We start from the raw sequence: 16,282 nt of genomic DNA, 5'->3' as shown, positions 1-16,282 counted from the left end.
TGGATGCATCATTATCATACACCTACTGAGCGATCCAAGAGGTTGGTATTGTAAGCAAAAAAAAAAAACTCCGGCTGAAAATAAACACACAGGCAAACCATGAACAAACACTATCTTGCTAATTTATGACTCGGTATACCTGAGAGGACCTTCAGTGATTAGACTCCCGCTCCAAGCTGGAGTCGAGCTATTTGTACTTTCCAGCTAATGCTTCTCACATCTCAGTGTTTTTAGGAGTCTCAGTAGTCTGTGAGTGGTGTCATTGCAATGTTCCACTACCCTAAATTGGACCTGATACGTACCCACCAGCACATAAAAATACCCCCCCACTGCTCGTTTCCGACTCTTTTGTCAACAGCTAAAAAGGCACACAGAGGTACCAATAGCTTTCTATATTTTTTAGCTATTTTCTAGCTATTTTTCTCTCATGGAAAGCCAAGGATGCTGCTATTGCTATTACTCTATGCAGCCGCACAAATGCCACATAAAAATAAAAAAAATAAAAAAATCGACTTCTCTTGGGGGGGGGCGATGAAAGCCTATCAGAGGACACTGAGACAGGACTAATGGAGATGCCGTCAGGACGACGCTTCAAACTTGACAACTTTTGTGTGATGTGGTGCCTCTGCTGCTCATGGGAACATTCTATTGTTACTTTTACAATACCTGGATTGGGCACATGCTTAAAAGACACAATATATATTCATATATTAGAACAGTGTTTCTCAAATGGTGGTATGTGTACAGTATAATTAACAAATAAAGTGTTAGTTTTGGTCTCGCCCCAGGCATGACCGGAAATGATAGAATCTATTCAGGAGCAGCTAAATCAGTGTGTTTCACTTTTTAAATGAAAACACAATCTTAAACAACTGTATTTCTATACGTTGACTTTTTGAAATGTAAATTATTTCAATTAAAATGGAGTAAAACAAAAATAAATAAATAAATAAATAAAAATCCGAGCTTAAACATGATCAAAAACTAATTCTCGACAAAAAGGTCATTGGGGTCGCCAGAAATTCTTGATATCAAAATGGGGTCACGATCCAAAAAAGGTTGGGAACCACTGCACTAAATACTGTTTCTTTCTACATATTTATTTATGAAATGAGATTCTTTAAAATGTGTGTCATCACTCATTTATTCCATCATTATACTCTAATTAAGATTATGTTTTAGAGTGACAAAAAATACTAAGAGCAAAATAATTTGTTCTAATTATAAAAAAAAGTGGGGGAAAATTTAAATTTATCTTGCTTTTAAAGTCCACGTTTTTGGTTGCATTATTATGAGACAAAACAGCAAAGCAGATGAAAAGCTGCTTCGGAGTCACCACTGAATAGAGAAAAGCAGTTACATTTTTACTTGTCAAGGTTTGTTTGGTAGATTCTCAATAAATGAATGTGAAAGTCACACATTTTGAATAAAGTTTGTTAATCTAACTGAATCACGTCAAAGCACTCATCCTATCAAACCTACGTATATGGACAGTGGTGTGATTAGGCCTATCTTAGGGTGGCTGAATTATTCTTAAGCCCCCTTAAATGAGCTGTTTTGTTTTATCACCTCCGCCAAAGAGGTGATATTTTATCCAGTGTTTATTTAGTTGTTTGTTTTTCTGTTCGCAGGATTACGACAAAAGTAACGTAGAAGTATGGATTTAAATTTGATTTTTTTTAAGCCAAAGATAGACCTTACGCCATGGAAGAGCCCATTCAATTTTGGAGGGGATCAGGATCAAAAAACTCCTCTCTCGTCATGTGTGAAATTAATGTTTTTTTTGTCTCGGTTCGTAATTGGCATAACTGAAATTTGACTCAGTTATGACTAGAAGTCGACCAATATATAGACTTTTTCGATATATCTCAATATTTTTTATTTATTTATTTATTTATGTATTCATTTTTATTTAGCACTTTAGAGTAGCCATTAAAAGAAAAAAAAGAAAGAACATAAAAAACTTCCATTCAGATGTATAAATATACAACAACAACAAAAAAAAGTAATAATAATAATAGCACATGCATGGGAGAGGTAGAAGCTAATAGGCTTACAAATAAAAAGCTGATATAATAGGATAAGGATATAATATAATAGTGCCTGATCAAATATCCTTATTATATTATATCCTTAATAGGATAAGGATTTTTGCTTTACTTGGTTGTGCACGGGTATATTTAAAGTTCATTAAATGTTGAGTTCTATTGGTGTATTTCATTTCATTTCTAATATATACATTTTTATCATATGAGTGTTTCAATTGTCTTTCATAATCAATGTGCTTTAAAAAAAAAAAAGTATATCAGACTCAAATATCGGCTTCCAAAATTGGCTTTAGATATTGATCATTGGCTGAATTAAAAAAAAAATTAAATTAAATCAAATTTAAAAAAAATCGGTATCTGCATTGGCCTTTGAAAATCCCATATCGTTCGACCTCTAGTTATGACGGGTTGGTTTCACAATTAACCCACTGAGTTTGATCTGAATTGGCGCTTGGCGGAGGTTTGCAATTTCTGAGTGCTCTGTTTATTATTTCATTTGACAAAAAATAAATGCAGACAAATTCAATAAAGTGCATCAATCTATGCATTTGACGTGATATGATATACCGACTAAGGCTGCACGATTTTAGCTCAAAACAAAATCCCAATTTTTTACTTTGAAAACTTGATTTTCGATTGACATTGGATTTAATTTTCTTTTAATTGAAAAAGTGAAAAGAAATTCCCATATTGGGAATAAAGTGCAACCGCAAAGCTTTAACAAAGAATGTTAAATCCCCTGTGGGTGTGAGAAAATAACACCCTGCCTAACCAGAAAATAATCCCTTTTTAAAAAGAGAGCCTCGCATTAGAAAAAAAACCTCACACAAAATTCACATTTAAAAAGGAAGAGGTTATAGTGGGGGGGTCTATCACGTTACGTAAACATGTGCTTGAAACTTGTTTTTCAACCGTTTGTAAAGGGAGATAGACTCTTGTCGTGATTACACACGATTAAACGAGAAATCTATTTTCTAATTTTGACTTTTTAAAAATCCCTCCCAATAAATAATCAATTTTCTATTTAATATTGATTATTCATGCAGCCTTAATACAGACCCCTTTCAATTATTATTATTATTGTTTATTATTATTGGGACTAAGCCTACCCTCTCCTTAAAGGGGCAGTTGTATGAAAAATTCAATTTATAATGGTTTTTGATACAGTGATATACATCCCTTTAGCCTCATTCAGAGGGCCAAAGTTGAAAAAGTTCTGTTTCCTCCCTCCCTTGCTATTCCATATTTTGTAAAAAAATCAGCTCCAAAAGGGCGAGTTGGATTTTGCTCACGTTGTGACGTCACATCGCGGAAACTCCTCCTCCTGACAATCCTGGATCCTCCTTCCCTATAAGAATTTCTCACAGGTAAAACAAACACTGTGGTTTAATATAAAAAATACATTATACTTAGTCATATATGTAAAGCTACATACACTAAATGTGTTCTCTGCATTTAACCCTTCCCTGAGGAGCAGTGGGCAGCCACGGTGTGCCGCCCGGGGAGCAGTTACAATCAGTTCTACTTTTAGTAGCTGTTACATTGCCTCGTATCGCTTTTGACAAGATCTGACGTGCAAAACAGTGGACCATCGTCTTAAATGGACTAGTTCTGTGGTCAGAATATGTGCGGATGACAAGAAAGCGATGTAGCAGCTCTGGTGAGTGTTTAAAGCGGCTGAAACAGCTGACTGACTCCACTGCTGCTGTGATAAACACACACTCATAATCACAATAGCCGCTTATATAGCCATGTGTTTTACTGTAATGTGCAGTTTTTTGGCTGAAAACAATAACAAGAGTGTGTGAATAGCAAAAGAAAATCACAAAAGGTGATCCCCCTCTCAAAGAGAGGCATGAAGTCTGTGTCAACAGACACGCCCTCTCATGCATATGCATGAAGGCCCAAAAACAGCTCAGTGTCATTAAAGTGACTTTTCAGAGGGCTAAACCTCTGGAAAACCGGCGAGTTTGAGAAAATAAACCTCAAATATGTTTTTGGGGTTCTTAGAACAAATGGAGATGGGTGAAAAATTATTATACTGGACCTTTATTTCAATTCAATTCAATTCAACTATATTTATATAGCACAAATTACAACAAGTCATCTCAAAGTGCTCAACAAAATATAGAGTCCATGGAAAGAAAGAAAGAACCCAACAAGATCCACATGAACAAGCATTTAGCGACAGTGGGAATAAAAAACTTCCTCTTTTTTATAGAAAGAAATCTCCAGCGGAACCAGTTAAACACAACCCCTTTAAATTTGCTGAACCCCATCACTCTCTAAAACGCAAATTAGTGCAGTAGTCATGTGTTTATCCTGGTGGCGAAGCCTCCCCTCTCCTTACAACCTAGTGACGCCCCTGCTCAGACTAATGGTCTTTGTTCTAAATATTCACAATAGATCAACTGTTTACAAAACCATCACAAATGTTAGAATTCCAACATTTTAAGTTCAGCATCACCCCCCTCCCCCCCCCTAATATAATGTGAAAATGTAGAACCAGAATGAGGAGAATGAGGAAAGACAGATTAAATCTTAAAGGTTACCAGCAACTGATGTTTTATTTATGGCATCGCTCTCTCTTCATAAAACATGTGCAGTTTGTGCACATGATTTAAAGGGTGGGGCTTTATTGCACCACCCTTTCTGGATTCCCTGGAGGGATAAAAAGACTCTTTACCGAGGTGGCATTAGGGTTCGCTCCTAGCAGGAAGTGAGACAGCCCCCTGCGGGCAGAGGATCCCTGTGGCACTGCGCCTTAGAGCTTTAGTCACAGCTAAAGATACAAATGCTTGCAAAATTGTTTCGGCGGTGGCAAACTTTTTGTTCCGTATTGTAGTGTGTCTCACCTTTTGAATCAAATACTAGCGTAACTCAGGTTCACTTCAATGCAATACGCACTAGTCATCAAATGTGTTAGTGATGGCAGAAAGCTGATTTCACATCAGGGCTGTGGAAATGTGGATCAGTGGAAAAGAAAGGGTTTACTGGTGGCAGGCTACTGTTTCTGGTGGTTGCTTGGCAACAAAAATGAATCCCAAAAGGATATGATATAGTCTAACCTGGCGAAACTGCACCACATTAGAAATTCTGTCAAAGCAAAGACAGAGCAGATAAGGCCAGAGTTGAAATGAAAGTCGAATTCAAGGAGTAAGCTTCGAGTAAAAGAAAGAAGAAAAAGAAGAAGAATTCAATTCCATCTTGTTTCCCTGTGGGGTTCCTCATAATATTCATAAAGCGAAGAAGAGAGTAAGAAGTGGGAAAAGAAAAAGGAAGCTAACGAGGAAGAGGAAATGGAAATAAGAGCAAGATGCAACAATACACAGCCGGTGGTACGCAGCTAGGGTCACGGAGCGAAAGGAGAACAGAAAGACAAGAGACGATGTCATTGATGCGTGAAAGCAGGTTAGAAGTCGACGGACTTTTCCACACTGAGATGAGGTGAGGAGCGTTTTAGAGCTATAAGGAGAAGAGACAAGTTAAGTGGGCTGACAAGCCAGTGGGGCGGGAAAAAAGGGGAAAAGTGCCAAAAATCTATTAGCAGATGAAAGCCCAGAATGCACGGGAGCAAAATTCATCGAGAGTTTTCTTTTATTTTTTTGTATTTGTGTGTTTTTTTTTTTTTTTTTTGACAAGAGAATGTGATGTTTTTTTTTTTATTTTATTTTTTAAACAAAGACAATGACATTACAATAAATATCAAGGTATTTCAAAGAAAATATTCCTGTCAACTAAATCAAGCATTCACTGAAACTTCTTTAATTAAAGCAGATGTAGCTTTTGTTCATGGTAACAGTTAAAGAGTAAATAAATCCCTGCTTTCTCTTGACTTGCCAAGGAAGGAAATTAAAAAAAATGCCGTGATTATGGGCGGGGCTCCTGTAGCAGTTAAGACACGCCCAGTCTATAGTATAAAATCTCCAATGAACAATCTATGCTATGCTAACTATTACTCAATATACCTCTCTGTTCACTCTTCTCTCAATCCAATACTCACCACAGATTGTAGAGCCTACAGATGACAATGACATCACAATAAATATCAAAGTCTTTCAAAGAAAATATTCCTGTCTTAATGAATGTCAACTGATTGAAGCATTTACCAAAACTTCTTTATAATAAAGCAGCTGCAGCTTTTGTTTATGGTAAAAGTTAAGTTGTGTTGAAGAAAAAACATTTTATTATTATTATGACCTACGTTAAGTTTAGTATTGTGACCAAAGAAAATGTATTGATATGGTATACTGTAACTTAAAAACAGTTTGTAGTTTGTACTGAATCATAAATGTAACTTTAGTAAAAGTAATGAAATTGCCTGTAACAAATTACAGCATTTTAAGTAGGCTTTTTCAACAAACAAATGTAAGTTTTACAAAAAAAAATAATTATTGTCTCTATAATTTATATTTATAATATAGTTTACTTTAAACTAAAAAGTACACTTTGACAAAAACTAATAAAATTGGCAGTAACAAATAACAGCATTTTAATTACTTTAGTTCAAAGTAAAAAAAAACTATACTTGGATATAATGATAAAAAATAGGTTTTTCCAACGTACAAATCTAACTTTTACTAAAGTAAAAAAACAAAAAACAAAAACAATTTATGTCTCTACAATAAACAATATTTTTACTTTGTATGAATGTAATTTTTTTCTTAGACAGAAGGATTACTTTGATTAAAAATAATTAAATAATTAAATTAATTCATCAATAAAATACTGACATAATAATAAAAAACGATAATAATAATAATAATAACACAATCAATAAAATAAATAATAAAAATAATCAATAAATCAAATAATTCAATAATGAACTTTTCAGTTTCAATGAAGTCATAAATATAGTTTAAAATTAGCTGTAACAAACAGACAGTAAAGTTATGTTGGTTCAAAGTATCATTTATTCCAGTGGAATGTTTACATCTTGATCTGACTGAGGCTGAGTCAGAAGGTTGAGGGAGAGGTCTGGGATTTTTACGATAGTATTGGAGGAATTCATTCTAATCCCCCTGTTCTTGCCCAGCCGTGTTCTGCCTGAGCTCTGCTCGGCGGGAGCATCTTTCAACCTTGATCTTATTATTGTGTTCCTCCTTCATTGATCCTATCTTCTCCTCACACGTCCTGTTGTGATGGACCATTTGTAGCTGCGCTCCTCACACTGTTGCCTGGCACCACACCAGCTTTAATAACTTGCAATAGTGAGAATCTTCTGAAAAGAACTGTTTGAACTTTTCCATCAATGACACACTGTCAAAGAAATATCTGGTCATATGCTGCACAGTTTACTTATTGTATTTTAACATGCATCATCATTTATACGTTTACACCAAGGTTCCCAATTACTTTTGCCCGGGGGCACATTATGTCAAGGTTGGCAAGTCAAGGACCAGATTGTCTGTTTTTTCCCTTTTGTAGTCTTACAAGACAAAAAAAAAAATTGCACTTTTAAAACAAAATACATCTAAAATCACCATTCTAATTATTTAAAGGCACAGAACAACAGTCTGAACAACAACAGAGCGCGCGCAGTGCGTCACACATGGGAGGGTGGTAAGTGTACGGGGTCAAATGATCACACTTTTGACTTAAAGTCCTAGTGGTATGATCAAATAAGTTAATATTATTAGAAAATAGAGAACCCACCAATCATTTTGGTATGACATGTATGGTAATCTATAGGTATTCTGGGCAGAGTCCATCCATTTGTTAATCCCTCTTGCATGATGACTCTATATTATAGTTACATTTTCCCATACCTTATCGATTGTAATGTGGCTTGGAGCAATACCTGTCAAACGTGTTTAAACAAGGTTTTGCTCATTAAAAAAAAATTCTAAGAATGTTGAATTCCTCGGATAGATTTTCTTCATCTGGTCCTTTTTTTCGAAAATACTAAATGTTGTCCTTTTTCTCTGTTAAAAGAACAGAAATTGTTTATTCGTGTATAGGTGTGTGTACTTGCCCACTGAGTTACCAAATGTATTCTGTAATTTCTTTAAATATTCTTCTGATTTTCACAATTATTGAACAAGACATTGCAGGGATTTTCATCAGATTTTGAAATATAGAGGGCGATCACTTTGGAATGATTTACCTCAGACTCTGAAATCTATATTTACTTTGAACAAAACATTTGCAAATGTTGTACATTTTTGGAAAAGGTATTATTATTTTTTCTTTTTAATGAATCTGTTGTTGTTAATTGCTTACTAGTTGGAATTGGTGCAGTGGCTTTATAAGATCTTTTGGTCTTCTTAACCTCTATCAGCATAGGTATGTTATAACTGTTATGTGCAAACAAGTAAATAAATTGTCAAATGTTTGCAGCATAAGAGAAAAATGAAAATAAAGCCAACAATTCCAAGCACTGTGAAATCAGCTTCACCTTCCTGTTTCTGACAAGTAATAACTTCACATTAAGAGCTGGGGTTGGACCATGCCAGGTACCAGTGGAAAGGGCTGGTCCTCCTGAGTCCGAAAATGTGCCTCCAGAGTCTGAACTGAGCCCACTGGAGGCGAAATGCACACTTTTTGGAAAGAGTTAATAAAAAACTACTAAAAATGGACTCCCAAAATAAAAGTCCCCGACCCGGCCGTGTCAGTTCTGCGTCTTCGCTCCACTGGTGAAGAATGGTGCCTCAGGTGTGTGAGCAACACCACTAAAAGGGACAAGGAGGGGGAATACACGCTCCAACACACCTGAGACACCAGTCTAGGTTTTTGACTGTTTCAAAAAGTGTGCGTTTTGTCCCGATCTGCATTTTTTAACGTGTCACACGAGGAAGCAGGTGACAGCGTTGACAGGTCTGAGGAAGACTACAATCGATCTATCAAACTTTTTTTCATGTATTGATGACAGTTTGTGAAGTAGTGTCAGGGTCGTTGCGGGCCAGACCTTTGGCTCCAGAGGGCTGGATTTGGCCCGGAAACCGCTAATTGGGGTTGAATGTTGTACACTGTAGTTTTGTATTGGCCTTTGTTACTCCCCATTATACATTACACATTATCAGAGGTGAAAGTCATGGATTACACGTTACTGTAATTGAGTTGCTTTTATGGGTACTTGTACTTTTTAAATTATATTTATAAATCAGTAATTTTACTTGTACTTAAGTACGTTTTAAAAGAAGTAAAGTAATTTGTTACATTTCTACACCTGACTCTTATTGAGTAAATAATTTTTTTTTGTTTTAAAGTGATCAACGGACATTGTGAAACTACAAAAAATTAAATGACCAGAAAACAATCAAATGCATCACATCATAACCAACCAACCAGACTAAACATAACACACCGACAAAACAGCATTGAATGCAGGTTACTTTCTCTGTTTTAGAGGTAATACATTTAGCTATATTTAGAGACTGAGAATTATTTTATTTTGACTTGAATTTGTTTGTGTTATTTTTTTTTTTTTTTTAAATTGTTGATTTTGACAAACCTTTTATTTTATACAGATGCCTTTGTGGAAAACAGTTCCAAATGTGCAAGATTTCTCCTCCTTTTTAAGTTTATACATGAGATGTTTACTGTATGTAAGGGAACCGTGGCAAGATTTATTATCAAAAACAAACATGGGGGGTGAAAGTTAATAGTAACTTTTACTTTCAGTACTATTTAAATGATCTACATATTTTAAGTATGACTTATTTGTATTTATACTTGAGTACAATTTCAATCAAGTAACAGTACTTGAGTAGGATAGATCAGTACCTCTTTAGACCCCTGCACATTACACAAACATGCATTTAAAGTAAAGGTTTTGATTTTTGACGGTCAATGTCAGTATAGTTTAATAAACAATTAAAACAATCATTACGTTTCACATTTCTTTCTTATATTGAGATGTAATTGATGTCCACATTCCCGCCCATATGTAATAATTACATTCTTTATGCAAAAACTTAAAGTAATGATTGACAATCAGCCATTTGATATCAAATAAAACAATGTAAATCTGACAACTCTGCCAATTTACCCTTTTTCCTTTTAGTGCTATGTAACCAAGAGTCATTCAGCTGCTGTCAACCGAGTTGACAAAGTGTTCTCACAGCCAGACTAAAACCTCACAACAGGCAAGAAATGAAAATGGGGGGGGAGAAAAAGTAGTGTCTGGTGATATATATGTCAACAAGTTTAGTCGCTTACCAGCATTGAGGGAAAATGAGGCCACCAGAGAGACTCTTCGCGCAAAGTTAAAACCTGCCATGCTGCAGTGAGACACACTAGGAAATGACTCAGACTCAGACATAGGTCACATTGGCAACAAATTAGCCCAGAACTAATGCTTGACATTCAAACTAAAATCAATAAAGGTTTGTATATTGATCACAAGCTCTAATGATTAGAACAGTGTTTGTCAAACTTTTTCAATCTCCCAATCCTGACTGGCTGGTGAAAGCAAGAAGGGTTGTCTGGTGAGACATCTCACTCATATTACTCATAGAACCGGGGTTATGTATATAACCTAAAGTTCTATTTCATAATATTTTGTGAGATGTCTCACTATGGGATGCGGTAGCTCTTGTATTGCAGACATGCTTATCGAGCGTACACCAGCCCACAGAGCAGAGATCTGAACACATTAGGACAGTAAAATGTACCCAGCATGTAAAAGCGGACAAACATGAGAAGCGAGGTCCAACTCGCCGCCTCACAAAAAGACACTCCCCTGAACAAAGCTTCAGAATCATCCTCACTTCGCCCGGGAAGAGCTGAGCGCATGACGGGTGCACCAAGAGCGCATTGGATGTCACTGACCCTCTTAGCTGATGCCAGAGCCAGTAACAAAACAGCCTTCAGAGAGGCAAACTTCAGGCCCGTCTCCCCCAGCGGTCCAAAGGGAGGACGTTTAAGTCCCTCCAGAACCACAAACAGATCCCACGGTGGCACCAGTAGTCTGGACAAGGGGAGGAGCCTGCGCCCTCCATTCACAAAACCGGCAAAACAGATCATTGGGTGCTGGCTCGCCGGTTTCTCCTCAAAGCCTACATGACAGGTGGCAATCACAGCCAAATACACTTTCACAGTGGAGGGGGCTCGAGCACTCTGTATAGTGGAAATCACACTCTGAGATAGTCCTACTGCTGACAGATTGAGCCTCTCAGGGGCCAAACCCACAGCACCAGGAGCTCCGGGTGCGAGTGGAAAACCGAGCCCCTCGCCTGCGCAGCAATGAGGTATCAGGTGTATCAGGCGTCTACGCCGAGGGGAGCATCCGTGTTGCACAGGGAGTAAAACATTGCGCACTGCACGTTTTCCCCCACAGCAAACAGGTCCACCTCGGCCCGTCCGTAATGGGCCCACAACTGTTCCACCACCTCTGGGTGTAACATCCATTCCCCGTACACCGGCACGCCCCTGGACAACAGGTCTGCACCCGCGTTCAGGACCCCCGGGATGTGCGTTGCCCTCAGTGAGAGGAGACGACCACAGCTCCATAGGATCAGTTTGTGTGCCAGCATACGCGATGGGAGGGCAACCCGCCCTGGCGACTGACGTACTCCACAGTATTGTCCGTCCACACCAGGACATGATGTCCCATGAGAGACGGAAGGAAGCACCTCAGCGAGAGGAACACTGCTGACAGCTCCAAATAATTTATGTGAGAGTGCTGGAGGTCCGCATTCCAGTGGCCCCTCACAGATCGGCCTTCGTGAACCCCACCCCAGCCCGACAGGCTGGCATTTGTGGAGCCCATCTTCCTGGACGTGATGGTGCCCATGGGTACACTGCGTCAGGAAACAAGAAGCCCGCCAGCGGCACAGAGCCAAGACTGACACTTTATTTGTTAATTTTCCACTCTCTTTCTCTCTCAAGTAGTGCCATCGCGTAACCCTAGGGGTACACGTACCCCCATTTGAGAAATTCTGGATTAGAACACTGATAACTTTTGTACAGCAAACTCCACATTGATATCAGTGAAGCCACTTAGGTTTGAGCAGCCGTGTGCATGTGGGTTCATTCAGACACTGCAGTAGGCTAATTTCTACATCAGTTTCATCAGTAATCTTTGTGTCCAAGAGTAAAATAGTCTATGTTTCGCAGTCAGCACCTATGACAAGATAATCTGTTTGGCTAAAATACTGATGATATCCACACTCTAGCAGTAAATTGCATCAGGTAGGCAAATCTAGTGCGGAACAAAACAGCAAGTGCACATCAGTGGTTCTCAACCTTTTCAGCCGCAACCCCCAAAATTAAGGTGCCAGAGACCGGGAACCCCCACTGCACCTCAAGGTGGTTGAACACAGTCATGAACAGGGCCATCTATAAGAAGGAATATATCGGAGAGCTTTTTGGGGCCCATTTATAAAGTCAGCAAAATGATGGTCCATTGTTCTATGAATCTGTGATAACCACATTTATTTATTTATGATCTGAATAACATCCACTGTTATCCAGGAAGTGTATCATTATTTGGACCATACTAAATGGTGATCTTAAAGATGTAAATCCTTGTTTTAATCAGAAGTAAAATGGGGTAGTGTCATTTAAAAAGTAAGATCAATTAGTTTAAACTGGGCATGACAAATCGTGAATGTGGTTAAATTGGTAAAAATCTGCATGAAATATGGTGGAAAGAGGATAAGAGTGACAATCATGTGTCAACATATGTGACGTTAGGTGGAAAAGTGGTGAAAAGGGTTTACAAGTGCTGAAAATGTCTTCAAAGTGGAAAAAATTGTGCAAAAAAGGCATTGAAATTTAATGGAGAAGTTAAATAAATGGGAGTAATGTAGTAAATGCATTAAAAGGAGCCAAAATATGGGAAGAAAAAGTGATGAAAATAAGTTAAAATATGGCAAGTTTGGTACAGTTGCATAAAAAGGGTAAAAATAAGCAAAAATTGGCTCAAATTATTCAAAAAAGATTCTTAGTTTCTTGAAGGCTTTTGGCAACCTCCTCCCAGTACGGAGGTAAACTCAGACCGTGACACAGGCCCCAAGACTGAAAACCCCTGCTATATACTACAAACTCATTAAGCACATACTATCTACAAAAAGTATGATTAGGATAATGTGCGTTCCGGTATAGTATACCTCCAGGTATTTTGCGCATGTTCAATCTTTTCATACTAACTAATGTGAATGCACTACATACTCATTTAGACATCAAACTTAGTATGAGTAGTACGTTAGTATCCCATTTCAAACACAGAAACAGAGTACACAACACCATTTCACACACAACAGCTACTGTAACTATGACTAATCATTTGAAGGCATCATTTCTGAACCTAGTTTTATTGACACTGAAAAACTTAACAAGTGTCAGGGCAAAATTGTTAGTTATGTTTATTAACATATTTACTCATAGACCTTATTCTTTTTAAGGCTTTAAGTTGAGACTTTTCATTTCTGCTGTCTCATGTTTTCTGCTCTCTTCTCGAGGTCAGCTTCCCAAAACACATCTTATCCCTCAGACACGGAGGCATCACACACTCACATAGTCACACATACACACCCAATACACATCCATTCATACACACAAACACCATACACGCACACACCTCCAACACTCACGACAATCAGGAGATACCAGAGAACTGGTTGTTTTGACCTAAAGAAGAAACTGTCTCGTTTCACTCTCTTCTTTCACCTCCTCTGTCCTCTTTATCTCCTGGGGGGAGGAGGGAGGGGGACTGAGGGGGGATATACGTGATGAGTTAGAACTGTGCCACTCGATCATCGGACGTCCGCCCGGGCGGTCACTAATTTTGTCCATGTTTGTACTTTTTTTTTTATTTAGTTTTATAATAAACCTTTTTTATAAAATCATCAATGCCTCGCCTGGACTCCATCATTCAACCAGAGCAATAAATCATGTCTCCAAATGAGGTCAACCGCAAATTTGCCGCGACACAAGTCAAAGTTTTATGTTTTACACATTTTACAGTGCAATAATCTCATTCTAGTATGAAGAGAGTAAAAGAAGCTTTTGTTTTCACTCTCGTTGAATGTGATCGGATGTGAGCAACGAAGCTATCGTGCAGTCTTTGATTTAAATGTTCAGATTACATGTTTGCTTTTCGAAATCTAAGGCCCAAATTGTCGTGAAACAAATTCAGCCTTACTTCTTGGAAACATGGCAGTGTGAGATTAAAATGGAAAAGTAGCCCAGGTCAGCTGCAGTTATTTATAACTGTCCCAATCAAAAAGCACTTTGTATTTCACCTGTGAAATGGTGTCAGCGTCTACCATTTCCAATTAGAATGCAGAAAATAAACGAACGACGCTCTGAAAAGTTCTCGTCTGTAGGCAGGTTTGAAGATAATCTGATAGTCACAAAGTAATTACTCTCACAGATAATCTGATTGGAAATGTGTATTGTTAGCCATTTGATGTAGATTTTTCTTTACCTGAGGGTCATTAATTACACGTTACACTATCCAAAACAGGGAACGACATCAGGAAATTGAGAACACCTAAACTATTTTGGATAAGAAAGAATCTTGAGTGACAGACTCACCAATGAAAGATGTTTCTCCAAGATAACCTCTACGTCTTAGCACCACCTCCAGAAACTTGTCCTCTTCATCCACCACATAGTACTCTTTCTCCAGGGAGATCCAGGCCCAGTCCAAACGAAACTGCTGTCCTTTCAGCTTGTTCCCACCTTTAAGAAAGAAAAACAAAGAACTCAGGTCCTGCTATTAAACATATATAAGAACATTAACGCACTTCTGTTTCATTAAAAGTCACAAACCTCTCTAAATCCAGCTTAGTTTTTTTAGTTTGTGCTTTTGTGATGCATGCGTAAGCATTTTTTTTTTGTTTTTCTAAAGTTTAAAGAGATTGTAAGGTTTATGATTTAACAACTAATAGTATTATTACTTTGTAAAAGAGAAAAGGATCACTGCTGGGGGGAAACTACAGTGACCCAAAGGGGCAATGACTGTAAGAGTGTAAGTAAGTGTTTTCATTATTTTTCAACATGCAGCCCAAATCTTTACAGTACCTTGGCCACAGAGGCATTCGCAGACTCATAAAGAAACACTTGAGACGTAAAACACTAAACCATATAGCAGGCATTAAATTATAAAAAATATGTTTTATATAGACAGTGCTTCATAAATTACATCTATATTATTTATATATTACTACAGCTTTTCTCAGTTGTTTCTGTACATTTTTTTAGACTCACCCAATACGTTCCTGTATAGGGAACACATTTGGAAAACTATTTAGACTAATGGCAAAGTAGAAATCTCAAAGTAATCTTAAATATTAATTACAACACTTTACAATATACATTTGAAATGGTTTTTTTGTGCACATAAGGAATGATTTGGATGAAAATTGGTAAAAAATCGACAAAAATGTTCTTTTCGGTAATAATGTCTAAACCAGTGTTTCCCAAACTGGGGGGTGACGTCATGGCAGGGGGGGCGCAAGAGGGGAGGAGGGTCATTGAGGATGAAAAATGTTTTGTTTTTTTTAAGATTTGTACTAAAATAACTTTATTATTACTGTTTTAAAATATGTGATTGCACATTTGATGTTGTTTTGATGAGTTTTGAAGAAGAATAATCACAGTCTCCCAGTCTTCGTCAGAGGCATCTGCTGATTGCTTTGGTGTTTCCTTTGATGTTTCCTAGACTTCTGTGTAAATAATTCCAGCAAGATTCTTAACATATTATTCAAAAAGAATCTTGCTGGAAGAATAATCACAACTTTGACATTTTTCATTTTTTTATCCTTTTTTTGAAATTTAGTTGTGATGTGAGGGTCCTGAATTTTATTTTTTTATTCTTTAAAAGGTGGGGGGGGGAGACACATGGAAACTGCACAATTTGGCAATGCAAGCAGGCTTTTCAAAATAATCAGTAAAACACAGTATTTATGAGTCATCCAGGGACTACTTTTGAGGAGTTTGGTGGAGTTGTCTTGCATTATGTATCCATGCTAGTAATACACTTTACGGGAACAAGTGTAAACCTAAAATGAAGATCAAAGAACCATTTAAAACTAAATATTAGGGATGTAACGATTAATCGTAAGGCAGTTAAAAATCGATTCATAGGTATCAAGGTTAACATTGATGCTGTGAAAATTGAATCGCAGTACTTTTTTAAATTCAGAAGTGTTGGCGACGGGCGCAATCTGCTAATACTTTCTTTTTGGCCGCCTTCTACTCTTAAAAATATTCATAAATAATTCCTTACCCCTTTAGCACCGACAGAATATCTGTAATATTACGTGAATATTTGTAAAAGTCAC

General features: G+C 37.4%; 1 protein-coding gene across 1 annotated transcript in view; it reads right to left on the bottom strand.

Annotated features, from left to right (window-relative positions):
- The window catches only part of frem2a (FRAS1 related extracellular matrix 2a), a 99,272-nt gene that overhangs the window by 52,005 nt on the left and 30,985 nt on the right, over positions 1-16,282 (bottom strand). The window contains exon 3 of the mRNA XM_028466408.1: positions 14,532-14,678. Within this exon, the coding sequence (XP_028322209.1) occupies positions 14,532-14,678 (147 nt within the window). The remainder of the gene's footprint in view (positions 1-14,531; positions 14,679-16,282) is intronic.

This window comes from Gouania willdenowi, chromosome 14, assembly GCF_900634775.1.
Source record: "Gouania willdenowi chromosome 14, fGouWil2.1, whole genome shotgun sequence".
Lineage (NCBI taxonomy): Eukaryota > Metazoa > Chordata > Actinopteri > Blenniiformes > Gobiesocidae > Gouania > Gouania willdenowi.
The sequence above is the reverse complement of the archived record's forward strand: the minus strand, read 5'-3'. Positions and strand labels throughout refer to the sequence as shown.